The sequence below is a fragment of the Rattus rattus genome, chromosome 13 (assembly GCF_011064425.1).
Source record: "Rattus rattus isolate New Zealand chromosome 13, Rrattus_CSIRO_v1, whole genome shotgun sequence".
NCBI lineage: Eukaryota > Metazoa > Chordata > Mammalia > Rodentia > Muridae > Rattus > Rattus rattus.
Genome location: NC_046166.1, coordinates 61,722,101 through 61,741,890, shown reverse-complemented (window position 1 = coordinate 61,741,890; position 19,790 = coordinate 61,722,101). Strand labels below are relative to the sequence as shown.

At 42.2% G+C, this 19,790-nt stretch overlaps 1 protein-coding gene across 1 annotated transcript in view; it reads right to left on the bottom strand.

Moving 5' to 3' along the window:
* The window catches only part of LOC116914350 (A disintegrin and metallopeptidase domain 3-like), a 48,666-nt gene extending 29,084 nt beyond the window's left edge, over positions 1 to 19,582 (bottom strand). The window contains exons 1-10 of the mRNA XM_032918564.1: positions 19,525 to 19,582; positions 19,051 to 19,133; positions 16,576 to 16,631; positions 12,270 to 12,348; positions 10,189 to 10,265; positions 9,611 to 9,788; positions 6,395 to 6,460; positions 3,381 to 3,452; positions 2,993 to 3,159; positions 1,729 to 1,810 (exon numbers count right to left, since the gene is read on the bottom strand). Coding sequence (XP_032774455.1) covers positions 1,729 to 1,810; positions 2,993 to 3,159; positions 3,381 to 3,452; positions 6,395 to 6,460; positions 9,611 to 9,788; positions 10,189 to 10,265; positions 12,270 to 12,348; positions 16,576 to 16,631; positions 19,051 to 19,133; positions 19,525 to 19,582 — 918 coding nt within the window. The remainder of the gene's footprint in view (positions 1 to 1,728; positions 1,811 to 2,992; positions 3,160 to 3,380; positions 3,453 to 6,394; positions 6,461 to 9,610; positions 9,789 to 10,188; positions 10,266 to 12,269; positions 12,349 to 16,575; positions 16,632 to 19,050; positions 19,134 to 19,524) is intronic.
* Between the last annotated feature and the right edge of the window lie 208 nt (positions 19,583 to 19,790).

The following is a 19,790-nucleotide window of genomic DNA, read 5'->3' as shown; positions in this document are numbered from 1 at the left end:
AAGAGTAGAGTTTTGTTTGAAATTTTAGTTAAGAATTGTTACTTTTAGTAGACTTAAATTTTAATTTATAATAGAATTTAAAATAGAAGTTTACTTATACTTTATGATTGGCTTAAACTTAATATTTCATGCAAGTGAAATGGTAAAGAAATCTATGAAATGTATACATAATGGAGAGAATCAAAGGAGATCATCAAAAGTTAATAACATACACAAGGCAATGACTGGGTACAGGAAGAGGTAAAACTGTCTAGACTTTATACAGCACATACCTAAGGAAAACAGGGAAACAACCTATAGGACAGCAAAAATGGCAGCATGAGACGTTTCCCGGCTGCCAACTGTTTTGAATATAAATGAGTTAAAACGCCTAACCCACTGGCAGAGTGAATTAAAATCAGAACACGTCTGGAAAAAAAGCACTCCGTGGGGGTCTTTTATACTTACTCCATCCAAAAATCTAGCGGGAAAACAAGTACGAGGCCTGAGCAAGCACTTCACAACTACCGAACAGAAGGTGACAGGACATGGACACCATTCTACCCTTGAAAGGTGGGGGCACAGGCAAAAACGGACAGAGAAGATTCCTCCGTTGTCACAGATGTCCCCATTTCAATGTGGTGATAAAATCAGAGACATCGACACACACAGGGATAGGAAGAAGCATTTGCAGGCCACGTGTCTGACAAAGGATTATATCCATGACGCGGGGTGCCAACGACTCAACAGAAAAACAGTAAACCATTTAAAAATTAAGTAAGATACGTGACTAGCTATTTCTCCTGCGACACACTCTGATGCCCACTGAGTATATGAACTAGCGTTGCATTCTTTGTGACCATAGAAACATGATACACTTCCCTGACTACGCAGATAATTCACAGGTCGGTGGAAGGATTATAAACTGGCACAACCTCTATCAAAACCAATATTATAGCCCCACAAAGTATTAATAGCAAGACTGATATGTAAGTCAGCAGGCTGACTTCTGGTCGTACACCTAGACTAGCCAATATTAGGACCCTCAAAGACGTAGCTACACTGTGCTGTGCATTCCAGCACTGTACGTAACATCAAAGGCATGGAAAGAAATGGAAAGTCTGTGGATAGAATGAATACATTAAAAGGTGATATGTGCTGATAGTATCAGTCATTCAAAAGGAAATACTTTATGGCACTGTACTTCCTGCAATAACTTAGTCATGGGTAGACATACACTGAGTCATCCCACTTACATGCAAACCCCAAAGTTCCTATAATGATAGGAACAGAACGCGGAATGAGCATGACCTGGGACAGGGGCATGGCTGTGTTGTTGATCTGGACACTCGCTTTTAAAAGGTGGACATAGCTTGAGGTTTACCTCACAATCACGTGCATATGGCTAACACCACAGAGCCAGTTAAGACTGTAAACACAAAGTGTTTTCCCCAACTTAACCAACTCTTAGTTTTCGAGACAGGGGCACTCTGTGTAGCCTGGAACTCACTCTGTAGACCAGGCTGTCCTTGAACTCAGAGACCCACCTGCCTCTGCCCCCAAGTGCTGGGACTGAAGGTGTGTGCCACCACCACCTGGCACAAAACCTTTTTTTTTAAGTTATAACAAATTAAAAACAGCTGCCGTAAAAATCCCAAGAGTGGACAGTGAATGCATTCTGCGTCTTTTTTGTTATGGGGGTGATCTTGGGCATTATTGTTGAGGGGACAAGGATGACCGAAGGCATACCAGAGCGATTCCTGCTGTGAACTTTGGGTTGCAGGCCATCCCATGATATGTCGCTCCCACATAATCAGGATAGTCCTTATACCTAAATTAAAAGTTCGTGTCAGTGCACTTGTTTCAGAATGTTGCTGGGGAGGACATTGAGACAGTGGATGTCTGAAACTGCTCTATCCTTAAACACGAGAGTCATCATACAATATGCATTCTGCCACTCAGTAAGTCGGAAGAACACCAGCAGTATGCACTCCGGACTCCACAGGAGTTGAAGTTAAAATGGTATTTTATAACTTTTTTTTTTTTTTGGTTCTTTTTTTTTTTCGGAGCTGGGGACCGAACCCAGGGCCTTGTGCTTCCTAGGTAAGCGCTCTACCACTGAGCTAAATCCCCAGCCCCTAAAATGGTATTTTAAGAGTCTATGATACACAAGCCAAAACCTAGCAGAGCCTAGTATTTCCACCAACCGTCTGTCAGGATCCCCATCGCTGGGTGATTATTGATTGTAAAATCTAAAAGCCAAGCATCTATTGTCAAGTTTTCAAGTTCTGAACAAATCTTTAAAGTGTTGGGCCAGAGGATAGGAAGAGGGGAAGAGAGGTGCACCAAGAGAAAAAGAGGCAGTGTGCAGACCGTTATTAACCCGTTATGTTGCCTTCAAATAACCAACCCTGGCCTTAGACCTAACAGGAGGCAACAGAAGACATGAGGTCCCGTTTATACCTCTTAAGATCTTCGTGAGTGAGTTTCTCATATTTTCTTGTACAATGATTAATACTAAAATCTACATTAAAACTCTTGAAACATACAGACCTAGTAGCCAAAAACCTACATCTTGGGTCTCTATAGAAGCACTGGAGTAGCCAAGACTGGAGAGAAGCCCTTGGTCCGTTTTAATTATTTACGTTTTAACCCCCAACATGGGCGATTGTTGCATTCATGGCATTAACATCATGGTGTAAACGTTTCCCTGTGAGGTCTTTATAAACACTGAGCCCCATGTTCATCCTGCGGCTTTTCACACTCCCATCATGGTGCTGAAGTAGAACAGGGTGATGGGCCCCAGGGTGGGAGGCAGGCAGAGGGGGGAGGTGCATGGGACCAGAGATGGGGCGGCTGGGTTTGACTACCTGATCAGATCTTTGCATCCTGTCTGTGCTGCCACTCTAGTTATCTTAATCTTTCTCAGAGTACTGTTAGGATTACAAATCTATGACGTAGACGGTTGACATTAATAGTCACATAAATCACCATCAGTGTGAAAAGCACTCACAGGAGTAAGTAGGTTATTTCCTTGGTTGTTTGAGGCATTTCCTTGTGTGTCCACAGCAGAAACCTTTGCAGGACTTCATCAGCATCCCCGTTTGTTTCTATCTTGTTTTCTTCTGACCAGATCTCCAGAGAGTTTAACATCACAGTTATCTTCAGCTGGGAAAACATCTGAGAAGAGGATTTGCTCAGTCTGGCTTGCCCGGCACCCTGTCATGCCCAGACACGCTGGGAATATACATTCAACGTATCCCTCTGAGGAGATAACCCGACCCACAGGGGAAAGTGCTGGAAGGAACAGGCAATTACGCCAAAAACACACAGCTGCGCACACAAACCGTGGCAGTGAGGTAGCGAGAGTCTCTTACGTCAGTGGAAACGGAAGTACTTACAGTGTTAATGAGACCAAACATCTGAACAACTTTCTGAGTCGCGACTCCCACCTCGGAGCCCACGTGGTCAAACTGAAAGACAAATTCACTCCTCAATTACGAGTATAAACCATTAAACAACCAGCTTTTAAATAGTTTTAGGTGTAAATGTTAAATGCAGTCCCCACACAATAATGCAGTACGCAACTGAAGGGGCAAAGTAAAAAATATGTTAAAATTGATTGACAGTTAATTCTCCGAGGCCTCCAACTTTTCCCAATTCTGTCTTTACTGTGTTTTACACATAACCCTTGAGCCTTAACAAGAGTATTCAAAAGGATAGCTGTGATTAACTTCCTCTTGGCAGGCACAGAAATAAATATTCTCTGTGGTTGTATAAATCATAATTGTAAAAATTTATTTATGAACATAAATTAATTCTATTTATGATTTACGTCATTATTTTAGTAGCAAGCAAACTAACAGCAAGACATGCATGGTTTGAAATACCAAAGCAAACAGATAGAATATGAATGCCTAGAAACTTAGAAGCAGTAATGCCAGATATATAAAGTGAGCAATTTTTAGCCATAGTTCTTTAAATGTAAAATATAGCTTCTGTAAGGCCACACTGTGTGGATACGGTGCTGAGACCACACCGTGTAGATACAGGGCTAAAACCACACCGTGTGGATACGGTGCTGAGACCGCACTGTGTGGATAAGGTGATAATCTGTTCTGAGATGGGAATGCTACTGTGCTGTTCGTAGTTTTGAAGGTAATCGATTCCTGTGGTTTGCCTGCGATTAAAAACTCTCTTTCAAAATCAAATGGAGACAGCCTAGATGACGATACGATATGGCTGTGATGTGGGGAAGGGAGCAAGGCTACACTGTGACAACTTTCTGAAAGTTTGTTTAAAAAAAAAAAACAAAACAAAAAAACAAAACTGCTTGTGAGGTGAAAATGCTCAAAAACTGAAAGACTAGGACAGTTTCGGATGTGTAAAAGCTGAGGACACTTCACAAGCTCCGGAAGAAAATTGAGCACCCGTTACTGGTGCTTAATGGAGTGCTTTGAACGTGGTTGCTCCACAGGAGACGAAATACAGTCTGATCGCAGCGGGTGGGGAGAAGGTGGAAGCCCACAACTGGACAGCATGCAGAGAGTGAGGAACCTGGGAACCTGGGAATAGCCAATCATAAATGTCTCCACCTGTTGGATGTCTCCCCGTCCCGGGGCTCGCGGAACCCTGAGGAAGAGGGCGTAGGAAAAGCAGAAGAGCCAGGGGTGATGGAGGACACCAAGGGAACAAGGCCTTCTAAACACAACAGGGCCGATGCGTGTATGAATGCGGAGACTGTGGGAGCATGCGCAGGGCCTGTGTGGGTCCGTGCCAGATGCGGTCCCAGTGCGGACAGGAGAGGTGGACACAAGCTCCTTCCCTAACCCAGAAGCTGTCCTAATTGATAACCACTTGCAAAGGAAAACATACTTTTCACCAACGGAATGTCACTGGGGCCAGAAACATTTAAGGACTGCTGACCTAGCAATAGGTGGCCAACAGAAAATCAACTGGATGCTACCTTTGGAGGTCCTTTACCTAATAAAAGTGTCAGGATTCCTTTTTTCTTTTCATTACAAGTCTTTCACATATATTATGACTTCCGGTTTTGTCTTTATGAGAGACCTGTGTGTATGAACATGTGTGCTTTGGGGTCTGTCTGTGTTTCTTGTGGGGTTCTTCTGTTTGTTTTGTCCTATTCTCATTTTTTTTTGGTTGTCTTTTCTTTTATAATAATTCTTAAATTGCCTGTTTTGTAAGAAGGGACAAAAAGGGTTAGGGGAGGTGGGGAGGCTCTTGGAGGAGTTAGGGGAGGAGAAACTGAAACCAGAACGTACTGTAAGAAAAAAAAAAACATTTTCAATAAAAGAAAAATAGAAGACACTGGAGATTTAATTAAGAATCGTTTGTCTTGTCCATGACGGCACATGTAAACCTTAACCAGGACACAATCAAGGTGACTGTGGATAAGTGGGAGTAGGGCAAGAGGCAGCAGGGACTGTGGGTAAGTGGGAATCAGTGGAGTGGGGCAGGAAGCAGCCCAATGAAGCCACACTGTGAAACTGATGTGACCCAATAAAGAAAGCTTTGGGCTGGACACTAAGAACCAGAGAATGGTGGGTTGAGAAGCAAAGTCAATCCTGGAGACGAAATAAATGCTCAGAGTAATGCACTGGCCCCGTAAGGGAAAAAGGCAAACGCAGATACTGTTTAGACAGGAAACGCAAGACCATTTCATATTCAAAACATGGACCTTCCACTCAAAAAGCCAAGCAATAAAAGCTCAGGAGGTAAATATTTGAACGGGTTATCCAGTTTAGTATTTAATGAAATAACTCCCAGTGTAGTGGAAATGAGATCTAGGATCAATAAGAAACCTGCCAGTCTCTCTGATAAAATCAGGCAATTGTGCAGTAGAACCTTTACATACAAAGCCACATGCCATTGCCACAACCCTTAATGCCAGTATAAGGTCAATGGATGGTATGTCGCTATGCCCCGCAACACTTTGGCACCCTTTTAAGCAGAGGAGAAAAAATGTTATCTTCGGAAACAAGGTCTCCTTATGATAGCACCGACTGGTAGGAAAACGGTCTTTTCTGCCTCTCCCTCCTGAGATTACCGGAACAGGTCATCATGACTGACACTTGAACAGAGTAAAAACATTTATAGTAAACAGTGAAAAGTGGACAGGAGAGATGGCTCAGCAGTTAAGAGCACTTACTGCTCTTCTAGAGGACCTCAATTCAATCCCCAGAACCGCACAGAGCAGCATCAGTAACTATGGTTCCGGGGGATCCGACTCCCTCTTCTGACCACTGAGAGTACTGCGCGCACGACTTACAATGCACCCACACCCTTGAGGGGGACGGGGGATGCGGGGGTGGGGAGCAGTTAAAAGTTTCTTATTCACATTTCTCCCCAAGTTTCTCTACAACACAAAGATGGCGGGAAGGCAGGCGGCTCCTACCATGCCTTTATCCATGATGATCTTTACGGTCAGAATTCTCTTCCTTAGTTTCGAGTTTGAACTTTTCTGCGGAACAGTAAAAACATCAGTGAGATAAAACCTTCAGTCAGGTACACATACGTCTGCTAGAGTACTGATGCCGGGCTGTTTACTTATCTTAGGAACGGGGACAATAGATACGATCTCTAGTCTCAGAATTTGCTTTAAAGTAAAATGCTCTAAAGACAGGAGGAGTGGGTACAAAGTGTTCAGTCTCATGCGGCGAAGGAAGAAAACCTCCGCTACTTTAAAGGTGCATCATTTCCGACGAGCTTTTCTACCTTTGCCTTTCATTGAGGATGTCTGTGGATTTATTCATTGTTTATTCATAAAATAAGATATATTAGCCACAGTTTATCTTATTACTGATTTGACTTGTGGCTTCTTGAACATTATTATTTTTTGAAACATGGCTCATTTATTTCATCAAATATTTAATATTTAATAACAAAATATGCAAATATGTATGTTTATAAGTATGTAAATATATGTATGGTATATATGGTATGCATGCATGTATGTATGTATGTATGTATGTATATAGCTACCTGTCTTCTGTGACCATAGAGGTCAGTTAGCCCAATGTCTAGAGAGTAAGTCAGAAACCTGAAGCTGTTCCAGGTTCAAAGCTCTCATCTGGAGACCCATAAAGGCCCGTCATTGAGGTTCCAGTTAGAACGGGACTACTAAAGAGTATGGGAAGGTAAATTTTATTCTTTTCAGCCTTCAGTGGATCTGGCAAGGTTTTCTGATGTGGTGGAGTCCAGCCCAGTTATTTCAAGGGAAGCAATGTGTTTGTTTCTGAGCAACCTGCAAAGACACCCGTTACAACGTTTCCCAGCTCTGGAGTCCTCACAGCCCCCTGTCCTGCAGTGACGGGAACACTGAACCTCTGCGTGGGTGTGAAAGGAAAGACGGACATCGCCCAGGAACAAGCATGCAGCCTCTGGAAAGCAGCTATCTCTGAGGTGAACGGGGGCAGCTAAATTCTAAAACATCCAGTTTGCAACATTTCCTTTTCATCTTTCCTTCTCCCTCTCCGTTCTTCCCGCCCCCATTTGCAAATTTCCTCTCCGTCCCGCAACATCAGCTTCCTTTCTCTCATCATTCCTTCCTCCCCAATTTCTCCTCTACAGCTCCTCCCTGATGGCACTGTTTTTTCTGTTTTGTTGTGGCTTGTTCTTTCACCTGTCTTCCTCCCATTGCTGCCTCTTTAGTTTCCCCCCTGCGTTAGTCACTCCCTGCGTTTCCCTTCCGTTGCCAGCGTTGCTAACAAATGTCTTCATGGTTCATGGAGCGCTTTTGTTGCCTGGTTTCCTCTCCTGTCCCTGGGACTGGCACTCGTCATTAGTCCATCAACACCCTCCTTGTAGGTTTGTGTACCCATTGTTCCTCCGCAATCACTTTCATTCTCTCTGACCTGTGCTGGAGACCTGCCCAGTGCTTTTAGCTACCTCTTCAGCCCAGTGCTGAGAAACGACACCACCTCACTCTTGCCATAGCCTAGCCCTGTGCGAACACTGGAAATACTACAAAAGGATGGGAACTTAGAATCTCCAGCCTGTGAGTTGACTCCAGATGCACGAGTCACTGCGTAGAAACAATAAATGTGAACAAGAAAACACGATGCCACCCCCGAGAGTTAACAGTTCCACATCAACAATTACTGATAGCAGAACTAATGAAATTCCAAAGATGGTTTCAAGGATGATACCTAAGATTTAAAAGAACATGCACGAATGCCCAAACACATATATAATACACCTAGCAGGAACGAGGGACAAAAAAGACAAAAGACATTAACAAAGATGCAGATTTTCTTTAAAAAAAAAAAAAAAAGACTTAAATTTGAAAATTTGGGTCCATTTCCAGAACAATGAAGACAAGGCGTTCTTAGGTTTGTGAACTTGTTCTTCCGGCTGTGACTGACTGTCAGTTTATCAGTATCTCAGTTTGTGACTGACTGTCAGCTTTATGAACTTCTTGGCTCAGGTCGTTAACCTCTACTCACACGCATACCTTTAACACATTAAGTAAAAATAAGGGAACCCTGACAGGAAGTCGAACATGAATTAAGACTCAAGCCTCACTCACCGTCATGTGCTGACTTCCATTTTATCTGAACTGTGAGGAAGTGTATCTAGAAATTAACTTATTTCGCCCCTAACACTCAAGTGTAAGGCTGAGGAAATGTTGTAAAGGCAGACATTTGGATAGACACCAAAGGCCTCTTGGAGAGCCAGCCTGCTATAGGCTGCAATTGATTATCAGAAAAGTCGATTCTTAGTTTTCTTCTATGCTCCCTAAATTAGTTTACCGATTAAAAGGAAAACTTAAATGTGAAGATGACACAGTTGCATAAAGTCTCTACTTCTGAACTTAAACCGATATTATTTATATATTTATGTCAGAGACAGAGTGAAATCAAAAGGAGCAGGGCATCACAGCAGTTCCTAGCTGGAAAAAAAAATATTTTCTGCGTTCCTACTTTTATTTTTCTTTCTATACTCATTTATTTCATATTTTAATAGTCCTATTTGCCAGTATTATTTCGTTTAGGAGGCAATAAGTATAAAATAAAAGAGAAAACATGCAGTCATATGAATAGAAAAAAATTGAAGCAATAGCCACGATTAAATTACTTGTATTTTTAAAATATCCAGATACGTTCAAGTGTCCAGTCATAGCCAGGCCCATGGAGGAGATGCAGCAGCGTCCTGGGCACCATCTCTATGATGGTGAGGTTTGAGACACTTTTTAATTATGGTCAGGACTTGTTCTACTTTCAAAGTTTGGAGCAAAGTAATGTTTTTTTTTTTTTTTTTTTTTTGTTTTTTGTTTTTGTTTTTTTTTTTTTTACAAAGCAAATGCATTGACAAAGAAAATAGGAAGTATCAGTAAGTAAATCCAGGACGAATTATGTTAATTATATGCAAATTTATGCAAATAGCTACAATGTGCATCTACATAGACTTGTCATATAACTATACAAACTGATGTAACAAGTTTTATCTTTTTAAAAAAAAGTGTGTTTCCTTTTTATTTTCTAAAGACTATCTGAGGAAAGTAATGACATCTTAAAAAATAATCCCTATCCAAACAGTTTAGCACGGCTTCCCCAGTGTATCCAAATCTCAAAATTTGAATATAAGTAGTGCAGGAGGAGGTCAGACTCACCAATGGTTTTACCAGAATTCGGTAGGACCCACTTTCATCCTGGGAATTCGTGTAGTTTTCTTTTAAGGGAAAATAATCAATTTTATGATTCTGTATTTCATAAAGTATGTGTTCGAGTGTAGTTGAAGACTCTAAGGGTTCAATTCCGTAAGTCACGTTCTCCAACTGCAGCAAGCCCCTAAGTATGGGGGTGGGGGGGGAATGAAGAATGCAGTTACCACAGACTTCCCGCCGAGAACTTGGATTAAGTTTTAAACCCAATTTCATATCTATCTTCCCTCCATTGTGGCATATAAGAACAGTTGGGAGCGAATGTGGCTGGGAAATGCAGATTCTCTTTCTTCTAGCAGCAGGCATTTTCTGCTTGAGTTTTATGATGACACAATACCCAAACGAGTACATGAAAGGACAAGAGGAAGAGGCTGGAGTAAAGAAGCTGTGTGAACAGCTCCACCGCAGTCTACCGGGCTGGCTGGTGTGTTTGTCCGTGGGTGCCCATTCTAGTCTCACAGAAGACAGTGAGATGGTAGAAGCTGAGGGCTGGCATACAATCTCAGCGCACATTTCCCAAAGGGTACCTGAGACCTGAGCAAGTGCTGAGTGTCACGGTCGATGCTGGAATCTCGACAGCATGTCCTTGATAAAAGCAGTGACTCTAAGAAGAAGCAGAATAAATGTTAGAGCTGGTTCCCACACGCAGCCCTCAGGGTTGCGCCCACTTCCTGATTACATAGCAGATATCCACACTTAGCCATTCCATTACAAATCTGAGGGTCAACAGCCTTCCCGTCCTCCCAGACAAGCATCCTTTAAAGGATGTCACTCATCATTACTGTCACTGAATACCTACACAGCAAGAGTCGCTCAGACAGAAGTGTGGCAGACAGCAAAGCATAAGGTTGGCAGTTAGTGAGAGGAAAGCCAGATGGAACTCTGCGGTCCCACAAGTCTCATGTAAGCCGTGGACTTACCAGACACGCCCACATTTGACCCAGTGGAGAGAGGCTGACCCACTTTCCAGAATACTACTTTCAGGGTAGCGGCAGCTGCGCTAAAACGAGGATGAACCTCCTAGAATCTGGTTTCAAGTAGGAAGACAAGGACTTAGTTTGTGGGTCCAGTGCCCCGACTTTTCTAAGAGGACTTCCCAGAGCAGTATCTGTACCCATTCAAGGAGCTGTAAAGGGTATGGCACAGTACCCCACTCCCCACCACCCATGTCTATTGCAGCACTATTTACCATAACCAAAATACAGAACCAGCCTACATGCTCACTAGTGGGTAAATGGATAGAAGAAGCCAGAGAACCTATGAAAGAGTCAATTAATTAGAAGAGGGACAGGACCATAGAGGAGAGAAGGGTAAGGTTTGTGTAGCCAGACACATACCCTTGTCTAAAATGACGTAATGAAACACGCTTTGCACAATTAATAGGTTATTAATAAAAGAAAAAAAAACATTTCAAAATACAAGTGTGTAAGCAGCTCGACAGTAAGACGATAAAATACTAAAAACAAATTAATTTTATGAGTGTGATGTTACGTGTGCTAGCTAATGAATCTATTCTAGTCAAAGTGGTTGAAAAAGATAACTGAATCAAACCACCAGAGGGCACAGCCGTCCCAAACGCACAAGCCTCAGAGAAATGTCCCAGCTTCAAGAAGCTTGCCACAAACACTGATAACAAGGAGGGACACAGACCCCAAACACTGTCTCAGTGATCTAGAGAGAGAAGGTGGAAACCTAGCATTGATTATATGAACCTCTGAATTGAAAGGACACGGATCACGATGCTGCGGGCACAGAAAAATTCAAGTGTAGAGGCACAAAGTGGGCACTGAGGCTTCTGACAGAAAAGAGGAAGCGGACAGAAAATAGAAAAATGGCAAGGAACTACTAGTCAGGTGTGAGGAAGGAAAGGAAACGCATGAATTAAAAGAAAGAAAATTGAAAGAGAAACTGGAGATCTGATTCTTTGATAAATCCAACAAATTAAAAAATAAACCTGTAGGTAAGAGGACAAACTTAAAACGAAAGAACACAGAAACCATTCTTGTGAGCTATTTAATACTCCTGCACTGCCTGCTGTCATGGCGGAACAATACGGAGACACCAACAAATCCACTTCGTGCACCAGCGCCTGAGACCACAAAAGGAACACAAATGAAACTCGGATCAGTGTGTCTGCAAACATTTAATAGTCTGAGCTGGCAGCTAGAAAGTTCCTGTGCTGTGCCACGGATGTCCACGGGCGCAGGCCCTGGAACACATCAGCGGTTAAAACGAATCTTACACATCACGGAGAAGAAGCGATTTTGTCACCAGCTTAGGCTCCTTCATGATACTTTGTCTGAAAAATTATCACCACACTTGGAGGAAGAGAACATGGGAGGTTGTGGGGGTTGGGGGGAGGGAGATAAGGGGTCAATTGGTATAACAATTTTTCAATTAAAAATAAATTTAAAAGACAAAAACCAGCTTCTAAAGGTAACATATTACATGAACCCATATTTATATAGGGTCATAGATAATATATATATAAATGTATGCATATCCATTAAAAACCATGCATACATAAGAGAGAAAATACCACTATGCACACGCACACACACACACACACACACACACACACACACACGGAGTAGAAGCTTAAACTTACCTTTACTAAAGAAAAATATGGTTGCAATGTTCCCAACTTGTTATGCAAATTTGTCACAAAATGTGGATGTAAAAATGACCTATTTCAATTAAAACAATGATATTTTATTGTAATATCATGAATAATATTATATAACTTAATAGTTTATTAAAATCAAAACTTCCAAATTAATATCTGGAAATATCCCAAATATCTTAGAATTACATGGACTTGTCTGTTCAATATTAGATTGTGTTCTAATGGCATATTAGATACATAAAATCTTAAAGACAATAATTACAACTAAAAACAAGGGAGCAGTATAGGGCATTGACAAATCATATGTGTGTATGTGTGTGTGTGTGTGTGTGTCAAATTGGTGGTCACAACTACATTGTGTCACTTCAGTTTTATTTTATATTAACCACAAAGGACTCATGGCATGACAACCTTAGTATTTGCTAGTGAATAGAATGGGTTCATTATTTATCAGCATTAAATGGTTCGCATAAAATTTTAAGCCACCTCAAAACTCTGAATACCCATTCCTATTTCATCTGCTTAGAACATTGCTTAGTTTCACGCCCTGTTCTTTCCTTGATGTCTAGCTTTTTGTTTGCTTGTTTGTTTTAGTTCTTTCTATAATCTAGTTACTAATCTTCAGTTAGACATGTAGCTGTTAAATAGTTCCCATTCTGGAGGGTTCCTCTTCACACCAATGGCAGTGTCCCTTGTCGTTCCTGAAGTACCATTCATTAGCTGTTGGTTTTAATGTTTGCATTACGGGGTCCTGTACAGAAAGTTCTTCCCCATGCCGATGGGTTAAGACACACTTCCCCGCTGTGAGATTCAGGGTATCAGTCTTAAGTCAAAGTCTTAAAACCATTTGGAGTTGAGTTTTCTGCAGGGTGAGATATGAGGATTTAGTTTCACTCTTCTACGTGTAGCTGTCCAATGTGACCAGCAACATTTGTTAGAGATGCTGTCCTTTCTGCAAAGTGTACTTTTGGCCTCTTTGTCAAACATCAGGTAGCTTAACAGTGTATGCCTATGTCAGGGTCCTCATTAGATAAGCATAACAGGTATCTGTAGAAGGATTTCACCCAAACAATAAAGATTGTCCTTTCTTCTCAGTGCCCCATGAACTTTCTCCAGAAGAATCACATAGTAGAACACATAGCAAGTTTCATCAAATGTAGAAAAATGGAGATGACATCCTTCGTTCTATCCTATCACAAAGGACTAAAACTGGATACCATCATCATCAGAAACTAGAGAAAGCACACACTATACAATGGACTCATGAAAAATTGAATCAAGAAATCAAGAAGGAAGCATAAAATTCCTAAAGCAAATTAAAATGAAAACAAAGCATTCTAAAATCTTTGGAGCGTGCTTTAGGCAGCCCTAAGAGGTGAGAGTGTAGCACTAAGTGCTTACATTGAAAAATTGGAGAGGTCTTTAAAAACTCAATGATGTACCTCGAGGCCTTGGAAATATAATAACAAGCAATACACCCAAACCAGATGAAAAAGATCATCAAAATGAACTAGAGATGAAAAAATAAAGAATTGGTAAAATGAAGAATTTGGTCTTTGAAAAAATTAATGGGAGTGACAAACCTTTAGCTATTTAACCAAATAATAAAATTAAAGACAAAATGGGAACTATTATGACACTGAAAAAATCAGAATGAGCTTTAAAAATCTGAATTATAAGTGCCTTGCTAACCAATTATACCACGGGAGCTTCAATACCAAACTGGAAATCTAAAAAAAAAAAATAAGTAAAAAATATATATATGCCTACAAAAGCTAATTTAATATATACTTCCATAATGTTCAATGAGATTGAAACAGTAGTTAAAAATCTAAAAACACCACCAACAACAACATAAAAAACCTGGGACTGGGGTCCAGATGGAATCAGTGCAAAATTATTCCAGACCTTCAAAGAAGAACTAGTGCCAATACTCTTCAAATTATTACATAAAATAGTTGTATCTAGGTTCGTGTCAAGCTGACAAAAACTAAGGAAGACTGGGAGAGTGTGCCCTTGAAGAGAGAACCCTGCGGCTTTATCTTCCTCTCTCCTACTTCCCAGATAGGAGGCGAGTGCCGTGGCTTAGCAGATCCCAAAGTAACAGGGCTAAGGAGTCATACAGGGAAAACTCCAAGTGTATCAGTTAACACATTCTTTTAATTGGCAAATATCAAGTGTTTATGTTAATAACAGATTGCTAACTAACACATAAGTGTGGGCTCCTCCTTAAAGTATTGCCCAGAGGGACAGGAGAAGAACTGAGGGTGAGGCTGAGAAACTTGGGATAGGGAAGAATTGTGTCTCTTGATAACCATCCTAAAGCTTCAAAGAAGAGTGAAAAGGCAGATGAGCCGTGAGCTAAAGTCACCCCATTGCGACAAATGTGACTTATCACCTTTTAATCAGCATTCTGCCACTGATTTATTTATACTATATATTATATATTTATACTTATACTCGCTGTTTTGGGCTTTTGACACATGGAGGTCAAATGTAACATAGAGCCACCTGTGTGATATCATTTGATTACATCTGTGGGATGAGATGCAGAGTCAGATGTAGCAAAAACTCCATCCACTCCCACCCTCTACGGGCCTCAGACAAAATGCCCGCCTGAGCAGCATGACAAGAAATTTCCTGGTGATGCTATTTTCAGAATTTAGGAAAAGACCCTTTTACCTATCACGCTATATGCTACAAACTTTTACACTGAATGTTAACTAGATCTATACCTACGCTAAGAAGGTCCACTGTGCACACTATCAAACTAGAACTGATCATTTCCAAGCAATATATTTGTGAAGAAAATGCTTAGCAGTTGCTGTACGGTTTATAGAAATACAAATGTGGACAAGGGTTGGAAGGTTATATATGAGGTTAATATCACTGGCTTCCTAACGGAACAAAGGGAGAAAGGAGGGAATGGATCAAAATTCTACACTGCAGGGAAGAAAACACAGCTGTGGGCTTGCAAAACCTTTTGAGCATTGACGAGAATGTAAAGAATGTTATTCAAGAAAGAGCCTAGGACAGGGGACAGGAGGGGTGCTGGAGCAGAGGAGGGAGGGGCTGGAGCAGAGGAGGAAGGGGCTGGAGCAGAGAAGGGAGGGGCTGGAGCAGAGGAGGGAGGGGCTGGGGCAGAGAAGGGAGGGGCTGGAGCAGAGAAGGGAGGGGCTGGAGCAGAGGAGGGAGGGGCTGGAGCAGAGGAGGGAGGGGCTGGAGCAGAGGAGGGAGGCTGGAGCAGAGGAGGGAGGGGCTGGAGCAGAGGAGGGAGGGGCTGGAGCAGAGGAGGGAGGGGCTGGAGCAGAGGAGGGAGGGGCTGGAGCAGAGGAGGGAGGGGCTGGAGCAGTGATGGGAGGGGAGGGGTTGGTGCTGGAGCAGTGAGGGGAAGGGAGGGGTTGGTGCTGGAGCAGTGAGGGGAGGGAGGGGCTGGAGCTGGAGCAGAGGAGGGAGGAGGGGCTGGACTGGAACAGAGTGGGGAGGGGGCTGGTGCTGGACCAGTGAGGGGAGGGGAGGGGTCTGGTGCTGGAGCAGTAAGGGACAGGCACACTGTGAAGGAGGATCTTACATCTGTACCCGTGAGCTTTCTGCTTCACTCTTGTGAAGTCCATGACCGCACAAGATGTGAGCTCAGTGCTTTTGATAACTCAGGTTTTCTTTCTCTCTTAGTGAAAGCAGTGGCCTATGCAAGGTTTGCCTATGCTTGCAATTTAAGTCACACTTCAGAATTTTCAATATCTACCTACCTTCGGAGGCTGAGATATTTATCTGGCCTGTTCTCCGTTTTTCTAAGGCACGTGTAGTAAGTTCTAAGTGAGGAGCTTGAAATCCCATCAATGTGCAGAACTATGTACGACAGGTGCAAACTCGCACATGGACAAGTAACAGCTATACTTTCCATTAGAACATGCATGGGTATGCTTTAAGGCAGTGGTTCTCAACCTGTGGGCCGCGACCCCTTTGGTCATGGGCCTCTGATTCACTTACATTATGATTCGTAACAGTAGCAAAATTAAGGTTAGGAAGTAGCAACAAAATAAACTGTGTTAAAAAGAGTCACAGCATTAGGAAGGTTCACGAGCCACTGCTTTTAAGGCCTTCGGTAAGCTTCATTTATCAGACATGTCTGAAAACATCATTAATGCAGACTATTAGGTTTAAAATCTCACAAGAAAGATGTAAAATCTCAGTTCTTCGTGAGTCTTTGAGAAGACAGAGGACTTAGGTAAATGGCGTGCTGGTGCCCAGCTTAGGAAGAGAAAGTGGGAAGAGCTGTGTGACTTACTGTTTTTCAAGTTGGAGTGTGTATGCTTTGCCCTCAATTCTGATCACATAAGTGACCTGCAGCAAATGAGAGAGAGAGAGAGAGAGAGAGTTAGAAATGTCAACTCCTTAAAGGTAACAAGCTATGATTGTTGTAAATGCACCTTTTATATAACCAGACATTAGAGCCTACATGTCCCCAAACAGAAATGACCCCACAACAGTCTCTACTATTTCTCCTGTGTCTTACACATATGTAACCTTTCCAATTCATGCTGTATGATCCCCACATCCATCCATCCTCACTTAATAAGTAAAATAACGCACATGTACACACACATACATACATGTACACATACACACATGTACACACATACATGTACATACACATACATGCACGCATAATATACATACATACATACATATACACATATGTAAGATGATGTCACCATGCAGGTGTAGGCAGGTACAAGATAGAAAGAGGCCTGCCATTGGATGAGAAGGAAGGATGGGGGGGGCGTTTAGAGAGGAGGCAGGAGAAGCCACAGGAAGAACATGGAAGCTGACGTTAAGATTCCTCTCTGTACATTTACAGGTGGTTATGAATGTTCTTAAGGGATGGATGTGTACAGGGCTTTGTATGTGTAGGTGGGCAATTGTATCTTATCAATTGGATCAGAGGTTATTGTGTTCTTTCATGTGTAGATTTAAGTTTAAGAGACACTAGGCTGCCACAGAATTGGGATGTGTGTTTCTGGCATGGTGGCAGCCTGCCTTGGGAACTGGATGGGTAGAGAGATTGCTGTCAGGCTCAGAGAGAAGCCATCGGCAGTGTGATATGGGATGGAGCAGAGCAGGTGAGAGGCTTTGCTGACTGAGAAGAAGATGTCTACCAGATATCTTGGGGCACTGCAGTGCCAGATCTAGTGTGGGATAAAAGACGGCATTTTATTTTTTATAATTTTACAGCAACACACACATATGCACACATACGCACACGCACATACACATATACACATACATGTACACACACACACACACACACACACACACACAAACCCTATAAGCTGTGTTTTTCTCACCTAATACTGGCATCACCTTCACTGCTACCTGGGAACTTGTTACTGTTATCATTAAACCCAAAGGGGAAATCAATCAAATATAAACGTCTTCTACCAAATAACATTGGGACCATAAACACTGAAAAGGTATATGAAATAAATCCACATTACAGATAGTAGCAGTCATTATTTGCAAGATCAATACATGCAATCAACTATACTATGTATGCTCCGTTCCTATAAATCAACAGATAAACAACTGGAAAACACATTTTATGATGCCAGTTTCTATAGACTGAGAAAAGATGCAGATACATTGTAATGGAAACTTACAAGACAGGTACAAATAAGGCACATGCATGGTACAAACTGGTTAGAATGAAAAATATATAGACATTTTTAAAAGAAAATCAATTTAAAAATGGAAAGGGCGTTGTGGTGGGGGCTGCAAGGGAGCTATGAAAGGAATGGAGTTGGATATGGTTAAGATATACCACATACATGTAAGAAATTTTTCAAAGACTAAATAAAAATATAATTTAAAATATTCAACCCTGTAGGTTGAATATTATCTATTGTCAAATCCCAAGAGGCTGGTTATAAAACTAGGCAGGCTAACACCCAAGTTATATACTGAGTTAAAATGTCCAAGAAGAGCAAAAGCAGGAAGATTATTTAAGGACGGTGTGCTAACTCTGTCAAAAACAATGGTCAGACTTGGGAAGAACTGAAAACATTCTGAACCACTTTACTGAAGTTGTTCAACTGCTTCCTTGGTCTTATGGAAATGGCTCTGAGAAAATTCCAGGCTATCTGCTGGTCAGACGTTTTTACACATATGAGGTAATGCTGTGGAAGTAGATAGAAATACAATACTGCGATATAGAGTCATAAAAAAAAATCTATGAGACTAAAATATTCAGTTGGTTAAAATTGGTATCTCAGAACTTATGCAGACAGACCCCTACTTTGTACACATCTCTTTGTATTCTTTAGAATGGCTTTATAATTTTATGCTTTAGTGTTTTGCTTTCCAAAGGATTTAAAACATGTGCATTTATAGGCTTGGAGGCTTTTGTGGTACCAGTTTAAAAATCATGATACACAATAAATTTTAGTATAGTCTCACGTGTAAGAATATATACTTAATAGCCGTGTTGTCTCTGTATCCAGTAAGCTGTGCACGACAGCGTGGAGACCAAAAGCTAAATCGTTTGAGTCTTACATAAAACAGGTGGGCAATGTTCATACACCTCTTGGGAAGTCAAGAAAACGGAGACATTTGCCCTGCCTCAGATCAACCAACAGTCTTTAGCGCACTAGATTAGGCAAAAACAGAATTTCAAAAGGCCTATGTAGGAATTCGTTGATGTCAGCCAGAAGTAGAGTACAAATAAAACACCCATCATTTTCCAAAAATCCGGTTTCTTAATTACTTGTGTTTCTGATTCCTTGGCATCCTTGATGTTGGTCTCGATTTTCTCTGGCACTGTGATCTGGATAAGTGGTGTTTCTATGTCTGCAGAGAGAGACACAGTCGGTACACCTGTAGTGTACAGCGTGAGTACCCTGTCTTGGGGAGGCTCGCCTCTAGCCAAGCAGAGAGCACGAACACGTGGGACATGCGGGGCCTCTGGCTTTCTCCCTCCCCCAAACCCACCCCTCTCCTCTCACTTTGCAGACGTTCTCCTGATTATGGAAAGTCAGCACAGGAGGGTCAATAGTCTTTGGGCTGAGTTCTTCCACCCCCAGGGAGAGATGGGCCCCTGAACCCCTAGACCTTGGAATGGGCGGGGCTCCGATGCACCTTTTCTAGCCTGTTCTGAACTTCCAGGAGTAAAGACTATGGAACCAGCATGGCAGATGGCCTGTTGACAGGTGGTCCCCTGCCCAGCAGTGACCTCGCTTACCCTTGCCTACGGCGATCAATTGGCCTAGGCATGAGAGGACCAGGAATAACGGCAGCATGGTGTGGCTGCTGGCTTTGCCACAATGATGACAGTTGGTACAACGGCAGCAGCTCGTGGCCCCTGCGCCTGAGCTCTTGGGAAGCAGGCAAGCCAGAACAGTGCAGGGGCAGGAAGCCCCACAGTGTGGGTGCCACAGCAGCTTCGTGACCGGAGCCCAGAGGACTCAGCATTTTCCCTGTAGAAGTCAGAGGATGCTTGGAGCTACC